The 26,047-nt window shown below is 35.8% G+C and overlaps 1 protein-coding gene across 1 annotated transcript; it reads right to left on the bottom strand.

Annotated features, from left to right (window-relative positions):
- Positions 1-226: 226 nt before the first annotated feature.
- Positions 227-21,029, bottom strand: LOC101254235 (cleavage stimulating factor 64). The gene is made up of 10 exons (XM_004247110.4): positions 20,863-21,029; positions 20,535-20,613; positions 19,331-19,505; positions 18,290-18,323; positions 17,924-18,144; positions 17,542-17,619; positions 1,583-1,618; positions 1,106-1,333; positions 766-1,014; positions 227-668 (listed from the first exon to the last, which is right to left on the bottom strand). The coding sequence occupies exons 1-10, from the start codon at positions 20,897-20,899 to the stop codon at positions 540-542; spliced, it is 1,266 nt and encodes a 421-aa protein (XP_004247158.1). The 5' UTR covers positions 20,900-21,029; the 3' UTR covers positions 227-539.
- Between the last annotated feature and the right edge of the window lie 5,018 nt (positions 21,030-26,047).

Genomic DNA, 26,047 nt, shown 5'->3' with positions numbered 1-26,047 from the left:
TTGCTATCTTCTCATTTGTCAAACCTTTAGGATGAGATGTGAGATTCTCAAGTTTCTGTTAAAGCATATGGAATTGGAGTGAGAACAACAGAATTGCTTTGAGGATGAGTTTGAACACAACAAAAACAACATAACCCAATCGTTTTGGATAAAATAGTATGTAGTAGGATACTCGAACTATATTTTTCATGATCATGAAAGTTGATCAAGGTGATACAACTCGTATCAGCAAACATTTTCTTTTGTATGAAAAAAGAAAAGGTAGAAAACCTTACCAGTTAAATCATTTTCAACAGAGAGATGATAAACCATGCAAAAGAACTTATGTCTCTTAAATATGTAATGCTAGAGTACAACTGGAGCCACAAAGTTGCTCCATTTATCTCGTTAAAACAACCTGCTCATAACAGTTACATCAATGTAATACACTTCTACATCCTTCTCAAATCAATCAATCGCTTTACGAGACAGAAAACATGTCCTTATTTCAGAGAGGCAAAGATACTCAGGTTTCAGGTGTATGTGAGATTAAATTTTGGCTAGCGAAGCCTGTGTTGGAGCTGAATGACCTGCTGCTGCTGATCTGGTGGAAGTGAAGTTAACTGTTCAGGAGTGAGACTCAGTACTTGTTGTAGCAAGGCAGACTCAACGTCTGAGGGAAGCTGCACCTGTTGAAAAGAACATCTTAATAAAAACTAAACTATACATCCTTTATGTTTCTTCTATGAAGTAATAATAGAGGCATTCACACATCCAGAGTTATACCTGACTAGCTTGGTTATCAGGGTTTGACTTTTGTCCTGGAGCTGAAACTTGAGTTGAGGGTCCTAACTTTAGAGGTGCATCAAGCATGGCATCATTAATCCTTGTCATTTTCGATAGCGGACTCGGAAGATGTACATTATTAGCCGCCGGTCTCTTCTTCTCAGGCAAACCTGAAGGGTAAGCTGGTCTGGTAATCAAAGATGAATTATTTGTATTATCCAAGATCCCAAAAACTGATGAAGGGTTTCCCTATAACCAAAAAACACACAAAATTATACAAACTTGTTTTAAGAAAGAATGTTGCATTTGCTGCTTCATATATAGAAGAGGAAGTTCCCACCTGAACTGGTGGGTTCATTGACACCACTACCTGGGGTTGTATTGCTCTAGAAGGTGTCGTTAACAGACTCTGCAAAACTTGACTCTGCCCTGGTTGCGCCGATGGAATCTGAGGCCGCGCCTTGGGGAGAAATCTAGGGGGAAGTGGGGGTAACCCAGGAGTTGGTAGCTGTTGACTATCTAGCAACAATGACTGCAGTTGAGCTTGTTGAATATTTGGTGTCTGCAACTGTACATTTTAAAGATGATTGATTAGGTGTAGCGCTTTGAAATAGTATATATGCTGATTTCAAATAAATCAAGAATTATTGAAACAGTCCTTAACTTGGCTTTGATACTAAAATAATAGGAATCAAATTCAAAAGAACAAAAAAAGTAAAGGAAAGCAGTATGAATTTGAATAGACACAACTTCACAACTTTAATCTATATCGAGAGAGAGAATAATACTAAAAAAAGTATAGAATCAGTGAACGAACCATTGATTGGGTTACCATTCCCTGTATTAGTTGTGCCTGCATTGGTAGACAAATCTAAATTTGTAAGTGTGCTATTTCAATAACCATACAGTGTAAAAAGAAGCAAATATTGCTATTTTGAAACTGAGAACTAGTAATATGACCCCTTTCATGTGGAATAAAGCATGCTCATCACTCTAGAAAAGAAAAAACGATTATGCAATTCATAATGTAGGAAAACATCAAGCATACAACACAAGTGTCAAGGTCATCATTGTGATGATACTGCAAGCTATCCACAGTACAAGAAAAACTCATAGCAGCAGTTTCTTCAATTGTTATTTATGTCACCTGTAAGAAAAATGGAAATATTTTCTTTTCTTTATTACACATATTATAATGAAAATACACAAAATGCATGTCCAAAATATGAGCTTTCTACTCTGCACCTCAAGATAATAAATATTAACATTTCGATCAACTAAAATCATATGTTTGATGTCACTCTTAACAGATTTTTAGATAATGACTGTAAATTCTTCCCCAAAAATATTAGCAGATGGCAATACAAAAATCAGCCAAGTAACACTAATGGTTATCTATTGTATCTTATCTATAAAAAAAACATAATAACTGCTAAAGTATGAAATGGCAACTGAGCAACAAGTGAGTAATGGTGAGAAATTCACTTTGTCACAATCTTCCCCTATGAGGATAATGTCTACTAATTTCACCGGGTACCTACTACCTCCCACCAACACATGTATCGGATAATTCTATCCATCAAGGCTTGGACAAATGGAAAGAAATCATCTAATGTTTTGTCTTCTCTGGGATTTAAACCTACAATTTCATAGTTACAAGCCCACTTCATCAACCATTAGGCTACACCCTTGGATGCTATCCCAAGTATATTAAAAAGGGTACATTTTTTAAAAATAGAAATTCAGTACTTCTCCATTGATCTAAAAGGCCAACATAATGTCAGATTATGAAACTGATCAAATAGATCATATAAACTTTTGATATGTAGCATATGGTGGTTGCAACACATCATTTCTCTCTTATTTCCCAATTTTATTTTTGTTATTCTCAATTTTGCACCATATATGGAAGAGCAAAAGAAAACTATCCATCAACCTCGATTATATCAGCATATACCAAGTTACCATAAAAATACATTAACAATGGAAACGAAAAAAGAGAAGAAAAGCAAAACAAGAAGAGTTCAAAATCTATTGTCTTTTGTTGCATATTCATTCCTTTTACTTTTGAACATAAATATTCAACTATACATGCAATTTCGTAGAATTATGTATTGAAGTTTTGTGATCATAGTCTTACTAGGGTTAAGAGAAGGTCTGAATTTGAATCTAATAACCTATTTAATCAAGTTTGATGGTCTAACTATGGATAAGAAAAGATTTAAAACTGAGTTATTTGGCCAAGCTGTTAGGAAACTAGAAGTGCAAATACAATATATAGTTAAAAAATCACTTTTTTTGGAGATATAAAGTGTTTGGTCAAGCTTTTGAAAAAAAATGATTCTAAATTGTAGCAGAAGCAGTTTTCTTTTCTGCAATTTGAAGGAAGTAGAAACTTGTAACATCTCCTTGATTGTAGTAGCAAACAATCAATTCTTCATGACAAAGTACCCATACTACTATTCATATTTACAAACTATTCCATGATTCGTCCGAGCATGAAATATTGAATTAATGGAAAGGTACGTGGCACCAATGTTGTCACACCAAAGAATTGGAGCCTTTGGGAGACACACGCCTAACTCAGACAAGAGAGATTGGACCCAAGTTAATTCAGCAGATGCATCGGCAAGAAATTTGTACTCAGATTCAGTGAAGGACCTAGAGACAGTATGTTGTTTCTTCGAGGACCAAGGGACAAGAGCAACACCTAAATATATTGCATAACCACCTGTGGATTTGCGATCATCTATTCAGAATGCCCAATCTGAATGAGTAAAAGCCTGAAGTAGCAAATTAGATGAACAAGGAATGTGAAAATGATGATATTGAGTGTGTTGTAAGTAGCGTAGTATCCGTTTAGCAGCAACCCAGTGATTTTCCGTTGGATTGTGCATGAATTGACATACTTTATTAACCATAAATGCAAGGTCCGCACTGTTGGGAAAACACGGACAAGCACAAAAGTATATATGGTAAATGTAATGGAAATAAAATGGGAAAATAACGACACCAAGAATTTTACGTGGAAACCCTTCTGAATAAGAAAAAAAAAAACCACGGGCCAAGAGGAGCAACTGATATTACTATAGTAAGGAATTTTACACTGTGTAGTCACGAATACAACACTCAATGTGACTACTACACACTCAAAAGGAACAACACTCTTTTGGTTTTCGTTTTACTAAAATATCGCTCACACTCTATTTTTCTTCACATACTATTTTCTTATATAGTCTATGGAATACCTCACTTTGCTCTCAAAATGGTTTTTCTCTCTAACTTGGTGTATCCTACAAATGAGCAAGAATGCTCTATTTATAGAAGGATAAAACCATACCTATGTCACTAATGACATATGTAAACATAGCAAAGTCAAAAATGGTTGCAAATCTTACCAATTTGCCAACTACCAAATCTTTTCTACTATTCCTTTTTAACAATTGCTTGTACCAATTGAATAGCTAAAGTTGACTAAAACAATGGGATGGATTCAACAAATCTCCCCCTCCAGTCCCATTTACTGGAAGAAGGTATCTTCAACTTCTTTATAGAGAGCTCATACCCACAGTTCTTTGCATAACTCGAACTTGTCTTTTGGTATCATCTTGGTCAGCATATCTGCAGGATTTTCACTTGTGTGAATCTTTTTGACGTGAAATGATTCATTCTCCACTTTCTCACTAATCCAATGATATCTGACGTCAATGTGTTTTGTTCTTGCATGGTACATGGAGTTCTTGCTCAAGTCTATTTCACTCTGTCTGTCACAATAGACAATATACTCCATCTGATTCAAACCAAGCTCTTGAAGAAATCGCTTTAGCCATATCATCTCCTTGCCGACTTCAGTAGCCGCAAAGCTTTAGTTGTAGATAGTGCAACACACTTCTGCAACTTTGACTGCCATGATATAGCTCCCCCTGAAAAAGTAAACAAATATCCAGTAGTGGATTTTCTGTTATCAAGGTCACCTGCCATATCAGAATCTGTATAGCCTTTCAAGATTGGATTTGATGCTCCAAAATACAAGCATTCATCTGAGCTTCCTCTGAGATACCTGAGTATCCATTTCACAGCTTTCCAATGCTCTTTTCCCAGATTTTCGAGAAATCTACTGACAACACCAACCGCGTGAGCAATATCAGGTCTAGTGCACACCATTGCATACATTAGACTTTCGACGACGGAGGAATATGTAACTTTGGCCATGTTCTCTTTTTCCTCCTTAGCTGTAGGACACATCTTCTTGCTCAACTTCATATGACCAGCAAGAGGTATACTCACAGGCTTTGCATTCTTCATATTGAAGCGCTCCAATACGCGTTCAATGTACTTCTTCTGGGACAAATAAATCTTCCTTTTATCTCTAAGACGAGTAATTCTCATGCCCAAAATTTGCTTGGCATGACCCAAGTCTTTCATTGAAAAAGACTTACACAACTCTTTCTTTAGCTCGTCAATCTTGGAAGTATTTTTGCCCACAATCAACATATCATCCACATACAACAAAAGGATGATAAAATCATTGTCAGAAAATTTTTGTACAAATACGCAATGATCTGAAGAAGTCTTCTTATAGCCTTGCTCCCCCATAACATATTCAAACTTTTTGTACCACTGTCTAGGAGCTTGTTTTAGGCCATAGAGACTCTTTTTGAGTTTGCATACAAAATTTTTTTTACCATCTACTTTGAAACCCTCAGGTTGTTCCATATAAATCTCTTCTTCTAGGTCACCGTGAAGGAAAGCCGTCTTCACATCCATCTGCTCAATCTCTAAATTAAGACTAGCAGCCAAACCTAGAACTGTGCGAATCGAGGACGTTTTCACAACAGGAGAAAATATTTCGTCAAAGTCAATACCTTTTCTTTGACCGAATCCCTTAACAACCAATCTAGCTTTGTACTTGGGCTTCAAGTTGTGTTCTTCAACTTTAACTTTGAACATCCACTTGTTCTTCAAAGCTCTCATGCCCTTGGGAAATTTTACCAACTCATAAGTGTGGTTCTCATGCAAAGACTTCATCTCGTCTTGCATGGCTTCAATCCATTGATTCTTGTGCTCATCTTCCATGGCCTCCTCATAAGATTCAGGTTTTCCCTCGTCAGTGAGTAACACATACTCATTGGGTAAATAACGGGAAGAAGGAAACCGTTGTCTTATGGACCTCCGAAGCGGAATATTTGATTCGTCCACAACTTCATAAGCAACAGGATCATCAATAACAATATCATTGTTATTATCAACATCAACATGTTGATTTGATACATGATTCTTGGCGTCACCATGATTAACAAACCCAATAACATCATGCACACTTGTGTGAGGAACTTCATCATGATGGACTATACCATCAAAATTTGAAGATTCTACCTTCTCCGCTTTGTCAATATCTTCAATTGTTTGATTCTCCATGAAAATAATATCACGGCTTCTCACAAGTTTCTTTTCAATTTGATCATATAGCCTGTAACCAAATTCATCTAAGCCATATCCAATGAAGATGCATTGCCTTGTCTTGGCATCTAATTTTGACCTCTCATCTTTCGGCACATGTACAAAAGCTTTGCAACCAAATACTCTCAAATGGTCATAGAAAACATCCTTTCCATACCAAACACTATTTGGTACATCACTTTGCAAAGCAACAACAGGAGATAGATTAATAACATGTGCAGCGGTTAATAAAGCCTCACCCCAAAATGAGTTTGGCAACTTTGCTTCAGAAAGCAAACATCTAACTCTTTCCATCAAGGTCCTGTTCACCCTCTCAGCCAAACCATTAAGCTGAGGAGTCTTGGGAAGAGTCTTCTGGTGTCTAATACCTTGATGCTTGCAGTATTCGTCAAATGGTCCACAATATTCACCACCATTATCAGTACGAATACATTTCAATTTCTTTCCATTTTCTCTTTCAACTGAATCCTGAAACTGCTTAAAGACACCTAACACTTGGTCTTTAGTCTTCAAGACATAGACCCAAAGTTTTCTCGAGCAATCATCAATGAAAGTGACAAAGTAAAGTGCACCACCCAATGTCTTTGTCTTCATTGGACCACATAAATCAGAGTGCACTAACTCAAGCAACTCTGTCTTTCTCGAAGGAGGGTAGGACTTAAAGGAAACTCTATTTTGTTTACCAGCCAAGTAGTGCTCACATTTTTCTAATTTAGCACTTTGGAAATTTGACAATAATTTCTTCTTGGCTAGAACATTAAGTCCTTTCTCGCTAATGTGGCTAAGCCTCTTATGCCATAATGTTGAATAGCTATCGCTCTCAACCGCATTCACCATATCAACACAAGCAGAGGCCATAGTCCAGTATAGACCACGACGTTTGTTACCATGAGCCACAACCAAGGAACCCTTAATGAGCTTCCATTTTCCATCACCGTTGGTACTAACATATTCTTCATCATCTAAAACACCAACAGAAATTAGGTGCAGACGAACATTAGGAGCATGTTTCACATTGTTCAGAACTAGTTTAGTTCCAATACTAGTTTCCAAACAAATTGTACCAATACCAACCACCGTAGAAACAGTCTCATTACCCATACTCAAGGTTCCAAAATCACCAAGAGTGTAGGAAGAGAAAAAATCCTTCCTTGATGTCACATGAGATGCGGCACCAGTGTCCACAACCCAGTTTGACTCATCACAAGCAATATTTATCATGTTTGCATCAAGAACGGTAACAAGATCTTCGATGGTGACGGTGTCTAGGCAATTTTCATTGCCATCTTGTTTAGCTTCCTCTTTGTTATTGTTCTCCCTCTTCAACTTCCTGCAGAACTTCTTTGTGTGCCCTTTCATGCCACAATGATAACACTCAATATCCTTAAGTCTGCCTTTGGATTTGCTCCTATTTTGTTCTCTATGCTGAGAACTACGAGTTTTATTTCTCCCCCTGGGGCCAGTTATCAGGACATCCGACGAAGAGGAACCTTGAGTTTTTCTTCTCATCTCTTCGTTCAAGACACTACTCTTGGTGGAATCCATAGAGATTACACCATCCAGAGCAGAATTTGACAATGACGTTCTAAATGTTTCCCAAGAATCCGGTAGGGAACCAAGAAGAAGCAAGCCTTGAATTTCTTCATCAAATTTGATGCCCATAGCGGATAATTGGTTCATAATCCCCTGAAAATTATTCAGATGGTATGTCATCGGAGAACCATCATGATACTTCAAACTCAACATCTGCTTTATTAAGAGCATTTTGTTGTTGCTAGTCTTTCGAGCATACAAACTTTCAACATGCTCCCAAAGGGTTCAAGCATGTGTTTCTCCAGAGATATGGTTCAACACATTATCGTCGACCCATTGCCTAATGAATCCACAAACCTGTCTGTGAACCAGACTTCACTCTTCATCTGTCATATTATCATGCTTTACAGTGGTAAATACTAGTTTATAAAAATTCTTATCATAAAGCAGATTTTCCATTTTCCCCTTCCAAATGGCATAATTAACACCATTCAAAGTAACCATTCTACTTGTGTTGGCTTCCATTGTTTTTCCCAAAAAATATAGTTATCGTAAATCAAAGTAAATCTTTTCTGATGTAGAAGTTCAGACTGTGGTGCAACCACAGAGCATACTCAGATAAAACCTTGGCTCTGATACCAGTTTGTTGGAAAAACACGGACAAGCACAAAAGTATATATGGTAAATGTAATGGAAATAAAATGGGAAAATAACGACACCAAGAATTTTACGTGGAAACCCTTCTGAATAAGGGAAAAAAACCACGGGCCAAGAGGAGCAACTGATATTACTATAGTAAGGAATTTTACACTGTGTAGTCACGAATACAACACTCAATGTGACTACTACACACTCAAAAGGAACAACACTCTTTTGGTTTCCGTCTTACTAAAATATCTCTCACTCTCTATTTTTCTTCACAGACTATTTTCTTATATAGTCTATGGAATACCTCACTTTGCTCTCAAAATGGTTTTTTTCTCTAACTTGGTGTATTCTACAAATGAGCAAGAATGCTCTATTTATAGAAGGATAAAACCATACCTATGTCACTAATGACATATGAAAACATAGCAAAGTCAAAAATGGTTGCAAATCTTACCAATTTGCCAACTACCAAATCTTTTCTACTATTCCTTTTTAACAATTGTTTGTACCAATTGAATAGCTAAAGTTGACTAAAACAATGAGATGGATTCAACACGCACGTGTGAGAGTGACATATTGTAATGCGCCAACAACATGGCTATACATAGTTGCATCAGAAAATAGTGGGTTGTCCTCTTTATGAGCTTTATATTCACTGTCATAGTGGTTACTAAAGGTTTGCACTGTTGCATGTCAGCCTTGAAAAGAAGATTGCTGATATGTTTGTGTTTAAAGAGGAAAATACCATCTGGCCCGGTAGAAACTTGAACACCAAGAAAGTAGCTGAAAGGACCCTAATCACGTATTGAAAATTCAAACCCGATCTTAGAAATAATGGAATCCAAAAACGAGGTGTGATTCCCCTTAATTACTATATCATCTACATAGACCAAGATATATATTGTTACATCATTTTATCAGTAAATAAACGGAGAAGTGTCTGATTTGGAGACAACAAATCCCATATGATCGAGAAAAAGAAGAAGTCGCATATACTAGGCCCTGGGTGCTTGTTTGAGGCCGTAGAAAGACTTCTTTAGGTGACATATATGGTTAGGATAGAGAGGATGAGTGAAATCTAATGGTTGAGACATGAAAACCTGCTCTTGAAACTCCTCGTGCAAGAAATCATTTTGGACATCCAATTGGTGTAAAAACCAATGATGTGTTGCTTCCATGGAAAGGATGATGCGAATTGTGGCTGGTTTGATGAGTGGACTGAAAGTTTCTGAGTAGTCGTGACCTTCCAGTTGATGGAATCCTTTGGCTACGGCGAGCCTTATAACAATCAATAGCACTAGTGGAATTTATTTTAATACTAAACACCCATTTGTACCCCAGAACATTCATTGATGGATCATAAGGGACTAAGGACTATGTATCATTGCAGAGCAAAGCATCCATTTCAGATGTCATGGTTGGTCTCCATTCTTTGTACTTATTTGCTTCAATGAAACAAGTTGGTTCAATTGTTGGATGGGATGGTGAGGAGGCAGAAGCCTAATGAGTGGAAGGCTTCATATTGCGAAGCTTCATGTTCTTGATGTTTCTAGCTTGGGTGGTAAAGACGGATTAGGAATAAGATTGAAATTAGAGAAGTCGGACACTGGAGGTGATGTAGGAGGCGACAAGGTCAACGATAAGAGAGGTGATGGGTACATTAGTTTGGTAGGGACCGTGACTAGTACTATTATGTGATGACGAATAATGATGAGTATTACGAGGTGCAGATGGAAATAAACTAGGAGGAGTGGGATGTTGTGGAGGACTAGAATTTGGAGGAATAGCAACAGGGAGAGAAACCCAAGGGTGTGATGAAGTTAGTAGGAATGGGGGAGGGCCAAGGATAGAAGGTTTGACAAATGGTAATTGCTCTCATCAAATTTGATGTGTCGGGCAATATAAAATCGTCTAGTGGAGCTATCAAGGTATCTATAGCCCAAGTGGCTGGGACTATATCCTAGAAAGATAGGCTTACATCAAAAATCAAACTTGTGCTTATTATAGGGGGTGTAAGTACGGATAACACAAACAATAGAAAGCTTTCAGAAAACCATAGTCAGTTATGGAGTGATGGACGAGTTCATATTGAGAAAGACCATTAGTTGTAGATGAAGGGAGTCGATTAATTAGATAATTTTTTATTTCGAATGCAAAATGCCAATAGCGAGCAGGAGTAAAACTTTGAGCAAAAAGACTAAGTCCAGTTTTGACAATATGTCGATGTTTTTGTTCAACCTTACCTTGTTATTAATGGGTATGTGGACATGATATATGATGTGAGATGCCAAGATTGGATAAAATAGGTGACATGTAACGAAATACCCCTCTCCAATCAGATTGTATAGATTTATTTTTAGTGTTGAATTGTCGCTCAGCAATAGTTCTAAATTTTGAAACACGGCTAAGGTATCGGACTTGTTCCAAATGGGAAATCCCCAAGTATAACTTGTGCAGTTGTCAACAAAAACTAAAAAATATTTATGGCCTTGTGACGAAAGAAGTAGAGCTGGACCCCAAACATCGACATATAATAATTGTAAAATTAAAGAACTTTTATTGAGACTCAAAGAAAGAGATAATTTGTGTGACTTGCCCAATTGACAAGCACTGCATAGATTATAAAATCTAAAACTACTACAAGGTAAATTATTTTCCTTAAGTATTTGTTGAAGAATTCATTTATACCGATGATCGAGATAAAGATGCCAACATGAAGGAGATGCCTTGATGGAATAACGAGATGACATGAAGGAACAGTCCACCGGAAAGAAGAGGCTTCTTGGTATCCCGATCCTTAACAATAAAGTGATATGGGTGAAATTCAAAAAAACATTATTGTCGATAGAAAAACGTTGAATAGAAAGAAGAGATTTTGTAATAGTGGGAACATGTAAAAGATTCTTAAGGGAAAAAAGCGAGAAGGAGAGGTAAGAAGAGATCTACCAGTGTGGTGAATGGGAAGGCCATGGACGTTTCCGACATGAACTTGAATTTGGTCCCTTGTACTCCTCAACTTGATGAATATTAATGAGATCCGGGCTGATGTAATGAGTAGCGCCTGTATCTGGAAACTATTGATTGTTGGTGAGTGGGGGGATGGATGAACTAGGTATGCAGTAGGATAGGGTGAGTTGTTGTAGCATTGATAACAAGTGTTGGCAAGATGATTGTCATCATTGCAAATTTGGCATCTAGGACGGGAATCATAAGAGTTCAATTTCTGATTGTTATTGGATAAAGTTCGTTGATATGAACGTCCTCCACGTCTACCACGATCGCGATATGAACAACCTCTACCTCGATTAAAATTAGGGTTGACATTACGGTCAGTTGAAGTACTTTTATCGCTAAGGTGGGCTGCTAATTGGTTAATGGATTCTGAAGGGGTAGAAGATGATAAAGAGAGGGATGAGAAGGAGGAGCCATTGGTGAACTCGTGATTTAGCAATAAACTATGATGTTCTGCGAAAGTTACTTGCTCAGTACGAGATGATAAGGTAGTAACAATATCTTTAAATTATGATCGCAACCTTTTAAAGATATTTTATTTTGGTCTGCAAGAATAAGTGGTCGTCTAGCAGCAGAAATTTCATCCGAGATGAGTTTGGCCTTGTGTAAGTATTACATGACAGAGAGATCATCTTTTTTTAAGCTCTATAGTTTCATATGGAGATTGAGAACCCGTGTATTAGATGGAGAAGATAGAGTAGCTGCAAGTGCATCCCAGAATCCTTTGATGTATTTATTTCAATGATTATTGGAAGTGTTTCTTCGAAAAAGGATGAGATAAAAAGACTACGGATTAACTGATTTTGTTGTATCCATTATGAGTAATCTGGGTTTAGCTTAGCACCAAAAGTGTCGCTGATAGTTGACGCTGGGCACGGAGTAGACCCGTCAATGTAACCATGAAGATATTGATCACGGAAAAAAGACAATAGTTGTGTGCACCAAAAAAGTAGTTTTTCAAGGTAAGTTTAATGGAGATAAAGTGGTGAGCATGGCTAAGATTTGTGGGTGAAGAAGAAACAGAGGATATGGAGGAATTGGCTCCTATCATGGCGTTTGATACCATATAAAACCACGAAAGATATAATTCAATTATTATTATTATGTAACTTAGTTTACTTCTGTACAATGATATGTATATATACACGATAGCATGTCTCTAATACTACAGTGGTGTAATAACCCTAAAAATGACTATACTAAGTTGCTTAATGTGTCTAGAATGCCTACGATTAGACTGAGTTCACACGAATTGATGTGCATAAAACTAGACCTCTGAACCCTGGCAACAGCCAAACCAACCAACTTGGCGAGTTAGTTGAGCTAGGACAGGTTGGGTCCATCCATGTAGGGACCTGAATATGAAGATCTACCCCGGATGAGTCTTAACCGGACTTAAAAAGGGGTAATCTAAAGTTTCGAGGGTCTCTTTTTCTAGGATAAGGGTAGTATTGTATTTACCCTAAATATTTAATTAATTAATTAATTATGATGGTGGAGGGGCAATTTGGGTAGAAAGGGATGAAATTGGCCCTTTGAGTGAAATCTTGCTCCACCCGAGTTCAAACCTAGGTGGGAGCAGTGATTTAATTTGATTATTTTATTTGGTGAATTTTTAATTTAATTAATTAATATTTAATTGCTTATTTAAGAAAAAGGAAAAATCAGATATTTATTTATTAATTAAAATTATTAATCCTAATTTGACTAAGTTTCTCCCTAATCTCGTAATCCTAAGCTACCATACCCACACGTTTCTCACCATCTTTTTCTCAAATTCAGGCTCAACTCTCTGTAAAACAAGAGAACGAACATAACTAAAAAGAAAAAAAACATAAAGTTTATCCAGAACGTGACGCTCAAGCAAGGTTAAAAACGAAAAGTAAAAATCAATTTCTCGACAGATTTTGCTTGTGGTTTCGGTGGTTAGGCGTTGGCTTAGTAGGGAGATAGGAAGCACGTTGAATCACTTTTGAACAACTTCAGGTATGTGTTTTCTTTCCTCTTCGTCCCTTTCCCGAGATACCCTTAAGGCTCAAATGAATCAACTCGAAAAACTAGGATTGTTCCACATTGCATGTCCTTGTCACTAGCTCCCTATGATCTTAGGTTGGGTATGCTTGCTGGTAGAATTTAGGGATACGGTGTTTGTGGTGATGATCTCGTTTTGAGTATGTGTTCATTATTATGTGCTTATGTTTTGTGTCTTTCGGAAATATGAATGTAGACACGTATGTATGTGTATAAGATTGTGACCATGACTTTGAGTCTTTGTTTGAGAATGTTAATAGCATAGAGATCACTCGTGTTTTATGTGCAATTAGATGTTCTTAAAATCGTGATGTTCATATGGTTGAAATGCTATCAATTCTAGTTAAAACAAATGACCAAATCACACCTCTAACTTGTCTTAAGAACCCTAATGAACGACTAAGAAAAGTGCTCAAATGACCCGTAAAATGCTGCATAAAAACGTGTAACAAAGTCCCCAAATCTGAAAATCTGCTGCATATGGACTCTGGAAATTTTGGGCATCTAAACATAAAAAAAAATAAGTGAGGTCTGCAGGGATCAAACCCAAGACCTCACTAAAGCATACCTTAATAAATTAATTAAAAGGGGTCTGCTAAGTGGGGCTCGAATTGGGGCTGGGGTTCCAGCGAAACTCGACAGAAAAAGGAAGAAAAGATATGCTTTTGTGGGGTTTCGATCCCACGACACGGAAGATCCCCCAAACATATTACTAAAAAAAAGTGAGCGCGTGGGATTCAAACCCGTGTGCCCTTAGCCGGACTCTTCTACTTAAAACATAAATAAATAAATAAATGAGAATAGTGGGATTCGAACCCACGTCCTCTAGGTAGGTAGCAAAGGAGAAGAGGAATATATATATAACATAAGGTTGTGGGGACTAGATCCCACAACCCCTCAACCAGTAGCGAAAATGAGAAGCTAAGGAGGGAAAAATTCATTAAGAGAAAATTATGGGGTCGTGGGGAATCGATCCCACGTCCCTCAGCAACTGCCAAAATAAAAAGTGAAAAGAAAAAAAATATTAACGTGAGCAATGAGGGTCAAACCTGGATCCCCAAGCCGAGTGACACGATGGTTAAAATTTAGGAATGGCTAAATGTCGTTCAAGGGATTCAAAACCGGGTTCCCTTGCCCAAATTTCGTATTGACACAGAAGTCTTACGTGATTAAATATTTAATGAAAGTTGCCTATAGGAATCAAATTGAGACACTGGCATACTTACAAAATGCATAAGACATATATCACATAATCTTGAACAATATGCACTAAAATGAATTATGAATGAAGCCTCACGGCTTGTGCATGTGGACTCATAAGTCCAACATACGTTATAAAGTGAACCTAAGATGTTATGTGATGAATGATTAAACCCCATAAGGGTTAACTAAGAGTGTGAAATACACTAAAAGGCCAATTACATTGGCATGTGATGAAATGAACATTCACGTAAAAAAAAGGGTGAGTAATTATGATGGGCAAATGTGCTAAGACTAATGGATGTTGTGACAACATAATAAGAGGCCAATGTGAAACATGTGAGCAATCTCAAATTAAGTAAATGTTACCAAAACGTACTCGCCTATGAGAGTGTAATGTTAATGAACAGAGCAGTCTCTATGAACACTCTAATGAAAGTATTAAAAGTTAATACATACTTAATACTAATGATGAGATGAGAAATAATCTAATGAGCTATGATGCCCTGATTCTAGAAGCCAACTTCTATGATGTATGAGATGAATGTAATGGAACTTTATAATGAGCACCGATAGGCTAGCTATGAGTTGCGATTCCTTCTTTCGGGAAGGCAGAGGTTAGTATAATTCTCATGAGATGAGATTGTCCATCTAGACGGTTATGGGTCTCCTTATATCTCCTAGTCTTTGAACCTATACTGCCAATATAGGGTTTTTGCAGGGTTCGACTCCCTATATATGCTAACATGTTTTGGTTCACTTTGGCCGGTGATTCCACCTCTTTTTGGTGTGGGTTTAAACACTGGATTTCATGATGCTCACATGATCTATGTTGGTTTAGGTTAAAGTTCCCAAATAAAGAATGAGGACAGCCTCAAATAATGCACATAATGAAATGAACGATACCAAAGGTATTAGGATAGGATGATCAAGAGTTGAGATAGACTTAAGTAATGACACTAGGTATGACTGGTGTTTACACTAGCTTACGAACTAATGAAAATGAAGTATGTATAAATGAATGAAGTAGACTCTGTGTTTGCTAAAGAAGACTCCCTAGTTGAGGTCCCATATGTTGAGCCTCATATTGGGAAGTCCAAATGTCAAGTCTATGATTCCAAGGTCTCATGACATATGATGAAATGATATGATCTATGTGATATGATATGTGCAATATGATATATGTTGTTTGCAAAATGATATGAATGATGATGCATGTTACTCTCATAGCATGACTTTCCTAATCCGATTTTGGCAAGTTCACTGACTTGACTTTCCATATTTCATATCGTTAGGAGAGAGCTCTTCTTAATCATGCATGTCCTTGGTGTGTGCTTGCATATACCCATACTTAGTACAAGTGTCTACTAATCTCATACAACTCTCTACTTTTAGGTGCAGTTGCAGCTGGACGCTAGAACTTAAGAATCAACGTTGAAGTTATCTGGACGTGGAGATCTCATCCGGATTTGGTAGGCCCTCATGCTTTCGAGGATGCTTATTATTTTATTCTAGCATTAGAAGTAGACATTATCTAGTGGATTATGTTACATTGGTGTTTCTTTCCCAATTATTTTCAGATATTGTATTGGTGCCATTTTGGCAACTCTATATTTTATACAGATATTGACTATGTCTTTCATTTGATTATCTTGATAATATATGGTTGTTGTGAACACTTATGAGTTTATGTAGATAGTGTTATGCGAGTTCAATGTTTCTCACTATGAAGTCTAAGTAAACAAAAAGTTTAAATTTTCCGCTAAAATTAACCTAGATGATGTAACGATTACGTATGTAGGCTTGTCTGCGACCTCTGAGAGGTCAACGACGCCGGTTTCGGCTAGGGTCTAGACTCCGATAGTGACAAGTAGTATAATCCAAATAGGTTTCAATTAGTATAACAATAATAAGACTATCCATACTCAGCACGTTATCTCTTTGTGGTGCCTGACTTGGATTCGGAATCATATGTATTAATACTTCTCAATTTGTTCCCGCTTAAATTGTATTTCACAATTTAATTAAATAAAAATTAGAAACTTAAGTAATGTTGTGACATTAATTATTTACTATCAATTATTTTTGTTGAAGTACTAAGAAATTTTATTGGTGGCATCAAGAAGATGTTGAATAGTATAACTATTTAACACAAATTATATATTTATCTAGTACTAAGTGTAAAGTGAATCTTTTTTGAACAAAGTTTTACTTGTAAAGTCAATTTTTAAGTCCTTTTTTTGTAAGTTGACTTAAAAGAACCCTTATGAGAGGATTAGTCAAATACAAAATTGTCGCAGTAGTGATAAAATTACCTCTCAGATAACCTGGCCAGGAACAAATTGGTATATTCCATGGAACTTTTTCTGAAACTCCATTTAAAAAGAAGTTATTTCAGATGAAGTAGACGCTAGGTCAAAGCCAAGCCAGCCCTTGTTTAGAGGGGTAAAAAATACAGAAGATAATTTTAAGTGCTCCAATATATTAAACTTCCTCACATAGTACCAACTCTTACAACTCCTTTTTTTTCAAACATAGTAGTCCCAACTCATATAACTCTCATGCACTTTGGTAAACCATATGATAAACATCAGCGGACAGGTACATTTGTACTAATATAGAAAAAAGATTTGAATTGTAACTTTAAAATACTGACAAATACAGCCGGGGAAAGAATACTATAAGTGCGATTTCAGAAGCCTTGCATGGATGCTTGACTATGCTTTAGTAATGATAACATAAGCACAAAAGTTATAATGACATCGAAGGGGTCACAAACTATGAAGAATATAGGTGATTATTTTTATTATTATTGAGAATTCAAAAATCGCAAAAATGCTAAGCAACACCAGAAGCTTGCAAATATGTTGAGCATCTAGCATAAGTCAATACCTGAAAAAGAGCTTTTGACAAATTTGGAATTGCTAGCAGCAGTTGGCGTGTCTGTTCCTTGTTTTGTGTACACATTGCCTGACATCAAAATTACAATAATTATGTCAAGGCATCAAGCAGTTATCCACGAGGTTCGAGGATTACATTCATTCATTGACACTATAATAAATGAAATAATATGTCAGATAAGAGCATTTGACTAGTTAATTCCTATACCTCCAGCCAATAAGAGTAGTTTTCTAGTTCTGTTACTTCTTGCATAACTCAGCAGAATGACTTGGAAGGCAATTCAAAGTTTGTCATTATATTATAGTTTTGCAACTATATTCAAGAAGGACTAGAAATATCATGAATGGGAGAAAGTTTTAATCAACATCCTGACCTTAAACTCAGACATAACATCATTAAGGTGACTCCTTGACAATTTGGACATATGTAATGTTAAAGGATCTACTCCAGACGTATTGAATGAGTTTCCACTCTGAGAAGCTCCAAGAGCTCCTGCCATGACAGCTGCAGCAGTCATAGCTACTTGCATGCCTAATGGCTGCTGAAGTGTAGAATCCACAGGGACAGCTGGTCCCCCAATGTGCATTTTGGGATCTGATAAGACATTACAACAGAATAGTTACATTAAATATTCTAAAGAGAGAAAATATAAAAAATAATTGATGATATGAATCTCATGCCCCTTCTCTTTTGCCAATTGGAAGAGAAAAGTGGAAAAAAAAGTGAGAGTGAAACACACCAGCATTCGCGACCATGCCAGGTCCACCACACTCCTGTATAGAAAAGAAAAACATGGTAAATTGAATAGATATTTATTCAAAATTAGAGAAACATAGTATTCGAAGAGAGTATTAGTTTGTTTTCCTTTCTCTTTCCTCATTGAACGGGTTCAATAAAGTATTTGCTTGTGTCTGAAAAAGTGATGTCCAGAAAAAGATGATAATATTCACACAAAAAGTTCTCTCACAATATTTGTCAAGAGGAGTTTAAATATTAAGAAGCACTCTTTCATCCTAACTAAAGATCATAATTATGTTTGGGCATGACTATTAAGGTATCTGTAGAAGCGTTGATGTATTTAACATAAAGTAGGTTAAAAAAGTTGATGAAGAAAACATGCTAAAGAATTTGGACTTTAGTTTAGTACAGAAATAGGTGAAATGCATCTTTTTTTAACAAAAGAACAAAAAAGTTGAATGTTATAGGTTGCAGGCCTTGACTTAGGTTTACACATCAACATGAACAAGAACCTTCTTTATCCAGTTAGCCAGGTTGAAATTAATCAGTAGTTAACTGTAATATAGGGTGAAAACAAGATAATTTCTGATACATTTGGAATAAAAACATAAATCATCTGATATGCGGCAATGAACAATATAAAATATGCGAAGAAGTTGGCTTGTGGAAATGCAGTTCTTATCCATGGCTGAAAGATTAGCATTTTTGCTTTATCGGGTACACCCCAAGGCATTGCTCTAGCAATAAGAGTGCATCACATGATATGTGGATTAGGCAACTAAAGTGTTTGAAGCAAAAAACACCAGATTTCACGGTCTTTAACAAGGATGAAAACCAGTGATGTTAGTATTGGATATCTAGAAAGAAGAATTTTTCTCCCACAGAACCTACTGTAATACCAACACCACCTTGCATGAAATAAATAGGAAAGCAGTTGTTCAAACCAGTGACAAGAAACTAAAAGAACAGCTAATGAAAGAAATATACCAAAGTAATTTTTGCTGACACTCATAAAATGGTTTAGGGTGTCTAAATATCTTACCTGTTCACGATTTCTGTCAGAATTTTTGTCATTTCCAGCAAAATCAACTCTTAGCTTCCGACCATTTATCTTGTAACCCTGAAGGTTGCGACGAGCACTCAAGGCAGTCTCTTCATCTCTGTATTCGCAAAATCCATAACCTTTTAATTTCCCAGTTTCTCTATCAGTCACCAATCTGAGGAAAATAAACCAAAAGAATGAAAAGATGGAAACGCTAGGTAGACTCATCCAAATAAAGAAGAAGAGGGGGAGGGGGATGGGGGTGGGGGGTCATCTCTTATAAGATGAAAAAATCTCCTTCAGTTGGTCATCCTCCACATAACACCGTCTAAACAAAACTTCAAAATTCTTCCCAATAAAAAGTTTTTCAACCAGCTGAGTAATAATTCAAAACAATCATTTTCATACTAGAAATGATATTAGGTACTCTAGCGGTCAAGTTTACTCAATCCATTAGTCACCTCAAATCCTCAATCAACAAAACAATATCTACAAGGATAGATTACAAAATAACATCTACAAGGATGCATTACAAAACAACATCTACAAGGATAATCACTACTATAATACACCGAATTTGTGATGAAAAAGTTAAAAGAGTACTCTTGTGAATAGACCAGGCAGGCGACCTAGTTAAAGTATTTTTTTCTAGAAGAGGATTTACGCGAGCCAAAAGAAGAAACAACCAAGCAAATCGTTACTAAACTATGTTTGGGATTCTGGTTGACAAAAAAAGGTGTTGAGAGTCTATTTGACAAGTTAAGAAGAAATATAGTTTCTACATAAGTAGTGCTATGTAGTATGAAGTAATTTATGAAATTTTTTTAGAGAATTCTTTGTCCTACTCATCCTCGTTATGTCAGGCATGTCACCTTCTTCTTTTAGCATCTCATCTCATTCTTATTATTGTTTTACCCCTTTCTTTGTTACTGTTTCATTTATTAGTTTCCCTATTGTAGTTTTCCTATTTTAGTTTGAAAACACAATCATCTTCTGTGTTGTTAAGTATTTGCAGTAGTATTTTACTACAACTATTACATATACTAGACATGTGAGTGCACTTGTAAGTAGAAAATTTGCAACAGAACAACCTGTTCTATATCCCTCTTCTGAAAACCAAACATCTGTCTTAACTAAATAAAACAAATAAAAGATAAAACTATTTCTGAGCAATATAAGAGAGTAGTAAGGAAAACATACTAACCTGAAGGAAACAACTGGTCCAACTTCCTCACAGATTTGAATTAGTTGCTCTTCAGTAGCATCATAAGGTATATTCCCAACTACATAATCCATAAATAAATCCAAATACTTACAAATTCTGCTAACAACTTACCAACAATCGTAATATTCTAAAATACATACAGAAGCAACACAAATTGGACCAAATTATCAACATCCAATACGCCCAATTGGTTAAAGTTTCAATCTTTTCAACAAATCCAGCAAACAATTGGTGGAATTACGTTAACCTGAATAGTTTTTAATAAAACCAATTGAGAGATAAAGAGAATTAGGGGGGAAATACTAACCAAAGACAGAACGACGCTGAGAATCAGAAGTGGCCATAATTGTTAAAAGTCTAAGAAGAAGGTGAAGCTCGAGTGATTCAACTTCAACTTTTCCCTCTGATAATTCAAGTGATTTACTCTATTCTTCTTTTTTCAAACTGTGATTAAGCGGAGAGGTCATTGCCTGATTTCCAGGACAAATGAGGAAGGAAAAAGGAAAACGGGTCAGGCAGATTTAATCGGGCAGCCCATTTATTTACTACTCATTCTGTCCCTAATTACTTGTTCACTTTTGAATTGACATAATTATTAACAAAATAATTAATGAACTAGTGAGTTTATTATTTTAGCTCTATTAATTATGAAGTGAATTAAGTAAAGACTTAAGATTTTCTAGAAGTTATATCTTTTTCGAACTAACTAATTGAGGGTATAAGATGCAAATTTTTTTTTATCCTTTTTTAATTTCTCAAAGTGGACAAGTATCTAATGACAACAAAAAAATGAAAAGCGGACAAGTAAATAGGGACAGATGAATGTAACAAATTAGAGACTCACCTCTCTTCTCCCTCTCCCAATCTCGCTCATATCTCTTCTCTCTCTCCTAATCTCGCTTGCCATATATACAAATGCATATGTACAATATACGATTATCTAACTAATATAAATATATAGTTCACCTCTCTCCCACTTTGTGCCTCTTTTGCTCGCTTCTCTCCAAATCTCGCCGACCTCTCTCCCCCCTCCCCCAATCTCAGTCGCGTCTCTCCCAACCTCGCTTGCCATATATACAAATACATATGTATAATATATCATTATCTAACTGATATAAATATACAATTCACCTCTCTTTCTCTCACTTTTTTCCATCTCTCTCGCTTCATTCCCCTCTCTCTCCAGTCTCGCTCGCATCTCTCCTCCCTATAACATGTAAATAGGAATTGTAATCATCAAACTATATCTATTGAGAGTAATCAAATTATTTTTGAGTGACTATATGTGAAAGTTCTCCATTACGTAACACCTTAAAAAACTTTTTTTTCTATTAAACACTCGATCCTTAAAAAATAAATACATATTGAACATTTTTCCGATACTTCATCAAAAGAGAAAGTGTGTGCAGTACCATGCATATAATATGGCGAAATAGTAAATTAAATGAAGACATGTAGAATTTAATTTAAAATAATTATAAAAATAAATTTTTAATATAAAAAAGTCAAAATCTTAAAAGAAAAGACTTTAAACTAAAAAAAGGAAAAACATTATACACCCCTAACTACACCCCCCCACCCCCCTCGAAGTCTCTCCCTTTCTTCTCTTTTTCTACTAGTCTCTTGTCCACCATTGTTACTTCTTTATTTTGAAAAATTGGAGGATTTTACACATATTATGTATGGATTTATTATTTCTTTTCTCTTTTTGCTTTCTTTCTATATTTCCATTTAACTTGATAGTGCTTTCTCAAAAAAATAATTTTTTCATTGTTTATTTTGATTTCAAATTTGTTTTTTTATTATTTGTACTTCGATTTGTGAGGAAGAAGGAGTGTGGTCAAGGTTGGAACTTGGGGTCAAAGCTATAAGTTGCAATCATTATCATATTAATATGCTCAAAAAATACACTTTTAAATATTTATCAAAGTCCATGCAGTTTTAATTCTCAAAAAGCGAAATTTGATAAATAAGAACAAATAAAGAGATAAGTTTCTTCGTTTCATAAAACCTATTTTATTGTGGCATGTTGAAATTTTGAAAACTTATTGGGTAAAGGTTTAAATCTATTTGCCCTAGAATATTTTGAAACAATCGGTTGATAATTGGTATAAAATATGCTTTTTGTTATAAAACTATAGAATAAGAAGAGAAAACTAGAGAGAAAAGAAGAGAAGACTTGCTATTTCTCTTGATGAATTAATTTACAATGAAGAGAAACATTCTATTTATAGGAGAAATCTAACTTGGTCCCCAAGTAGGAGGACTCATTAATCATATCCTAAAAAGGACTCCACATGATAGACATTCACTATAATACATATACTTTATAACACTCCCCCTGAATGTTTAATTCATAGATGATGTGCCTCGTCAAAAACCTTACTAAAAAAAACTTTAAGAAAAGAAAAACTATGGTAAAGGAAAAGAGTACACATATCTATTAATACGCATCTAGGCTGCCTCATTAAAAACCTTACAAGGAAAACCCAGTGGGAAAAAACCTCGTAAGGAAAAAAGAGTACAACGCGTATTAACTCCCTCTAATGAGAACATCAATCCAAAGACTTGAATCTTCGCATTCCAAGCTTGTGCACCATCTTATTGAAAGTTGCAGTTGGTAGAGACTTTGTGAATAGATCAGCCACATTGTCACTTGAACGAATCTGTTGCACATTTATATCACCATTCTTTTGAAGTTCATGTGTATAGAAAAGTTTCGGTGAAATATGCTTTGTTCTATCTCCTTTTAAGAATCCTTCCTTAAGTTGTGCAATGCATGCTACATTATCTCCATATAAAGTGGTGGGTACTTTATCACATTCCAAACCACATTTCTCTCGAATGAGATGTATCATAGACCTTAACCACACACATTCTCTACTTGCTTCATGAATAGTTATTATTTCAGCATGACTAGATGAAGTGGCTACGATGGACTGCTTTGTAGATCTCCAAGATATGGCAGTCCCCCCACATATAAACACATAGCCTGTTTGGGATCGAGCTTTGTGTGGATCAGATAAATATCATGCATCAGCATAACCAACAAGATTTGGGCTACAATTAACAGAATAAAATAAGCACATATCAGTTGTCCTTTTAAGATATCGCAAAATGTGTTTTATCCCATTCCAGTGTCTCCTAGTAGGAGCAGAACTATACCTTGCTAACAAGTTAACAGCAAAAGTTATATCAGGCCTTGTAGTATTAGCAAGATACATTAGTGCACCAATTGCACTAAGATATGGTACTTCAGAACCAAAAATTTCTTCATCCTTTTCTTGAGGTCGGAATGGATCCTTATTCACATCAAGTGAACGAACAACCATCGGAGTACTTAATGGATGCGCTTCATCCATATAGAATCTTTTCAACACTTTTTCTGTGTAGGCAGATTGATGAACCAAGACATTTGTCAAATGCTCAATTTGCAAACCAAGACATAATTTTGTTCTTCCCAGATCTTTTATCTCAAATTCATTCTTTAAATAATCAATTGCCTTTTGAAGCTCTATTGGAGCTCCAATAAGATTTATGTCATCAACATAAATAACAAGTACAACAAATTCCGATATTATTTTCTTTATAAAGACACATGGAAAATTGCATCATTTGTATAACCTTCCTTAATTAAATACTCACTAAGACGGTTATACCACATGCGCCCAGATTTCTTCAAACCATATAATGATCTTTACAATTTAATTGAATACATTTCTCGAGATTTTGAATTACATGATTTAGGCATCGCAAATCCTTCAGGAATTTTCATGTATATCTCATTATCAAGTGATCCATAAAGGTAGGCTGTAACCACATCTATCAAATGCATTTCAAGTTGCTCATGGACTGTGAAACTAATGAGATAACGCAATGTTATTGCATCCATAACGGGTGAGTATGTCTCTTCATAGTCAACGCCAGGCCTTTGAGAAAATCTTTGTGCAAAAAGGCATGCTTTATACCTTTGTAATTCATTTTTCTCATTTCTTTTTCGAACAAAAATCCATTTGTAACCAACACGTTTAATACCATTAGATTTTTGAACTATATGTCCAAAAACTTCACGCTTGGCTAGTGAATTCAACTCTGATTGAATTGGTTCTTGCCATTTTAGCCAATTATTTCGTTGTCGACATTTTATAACAGATTGAGGTTCATGATCCTCATTATCTTGCATGATATTTGTTGCAACATTATATGCAAAGACATAATCAACCACTATTTCTGATCGATTCATATTAGTTTCTACATCTCTTAAATTTATGGATAGTTCATTATTTCTTTGAGTTTCAAGTTCATTGATTCTTTCATGAATATCAGACTTATTCAAATTTTAAACTTCCATATGAGATTCTTTCATAGTGTCATCTTGACATTTAATCTTTCTTTTTCTAGGATTTTGATCCTTAGACCCCAATGGTCTACCACGCTTTAGGTGTTTTTTTTGACTCATTATCTATGACACTGGTGGATGGTACTTTAGGGACATCAATTCGAATTGGGACATTCTCTGCAAGAATATGTGATTTAGTAATCCTTTTCACATCTATAAATGCGTCTGACATTTGATTTGCAATTTTCTGCAGATGAATAATCTTTTGTACTTCTTGTTCTCAAGTAGAAGAATATGGATCAAGATGAGACAATGATAATTTTTCCACAAAGTTTCTCATTTTATTTCACTATTCTCTCCCCTAATTTTGGGAAAACTGTCTCATCAAACCGACAATCTGCAAATCTAGCAGTAAGCATGTCTCCAGTCAATGGTTCAAGATAGCGAATAATGGAGGGTGACTCAAACCCAACATATATTCCTAACCTTCTTTGAGAGCCCATCTTAGTGCGGTTTGGGGGTGCCAATGGCACATGTACAACACTTCCAAAAATTCTTAGATGGGATATATTAGGTTCTTAACCCATAACCAATTGCAATGGAGAAACCTTATGATAACTTGTCGGTCTGAGACGAATAAGTGTTGCAGCATGCAAAATTGCATGTCCCCAGATAGAAGTGGGAAACTTAGTTTTCATAAGCAATGGTCTTCTATTAATTGCAAACGTTTAATTAATGACTCTGCGAGACCATTCTGAGTATGAACATGAGCAACAGAGTGTTCAACTCTTATCCCAATTGCTAAACAATAATCACTAAATGATTGGGATGAAAATTCTGCAGCATTATCAAGATGAATGGACTTAATCTGATTATTAGGAAAGTGTGCCCTTAACCTTATTATTTGTGCCAATAATTTTGCAAATGCCAAGTTACGAGATGACAATAGGCACACATGAGACCATTTAGAAGAAGCATCTATTAGAACCATAAAATATCTAAATGACCCACTAGGTGGGTGAATAGGTCCACAAATATCCCCATGTATACGTTCCAAGAACGCAGGGGACTCAGTCTTAACTTTCATTGGTGATGGTCTCACAATGAACTTGCCTTGATAACAAGCAGTACAAGAAAATTCACCATTTAAAAG

The sequence above is a fragment of the Solanum lycopersicum genome, chromosome 9 (genome assembly GCF_036512215.1).
Source record: "Solanum lycopersicum chromosome 9, SLM_r2.1".
Classification (NCBI taxonomy): Eukaryota; Viridiplantae; Streptophyta; class Magnoliopsida; order Solanales; family Solanaceae; genus Solanum; species Solanum lycopersicum.
This window is presented reverse-complemented; position numbering and strand designations above follow the sequence as displayed.

Excerpts from the sequence above, each read along its gene's own strand:
- LOC101254235 (XM_004247110.4), bottom strand. The coding sequence starts at position 20,899 with ATGGCCACTTCTGATTCTCAGCGTCGTTCTGTCTTTG. Across the intron at positions 20,614-20,862 it reads TCAGCGTCGTTCTGTCTTTG|TTGGGAATATACCTTATGAT; the intron begins GTTAGTATTTCC and ends TGGATTATGTAG. Across the intron at positions 19,506-20,534 it reads GGACCAGTTGTTTCCTTCAG|ATTGGTGACTGATAGAGAAA; the intron begins GTTAGTATGTTT and ends TATTTTCCTCAG.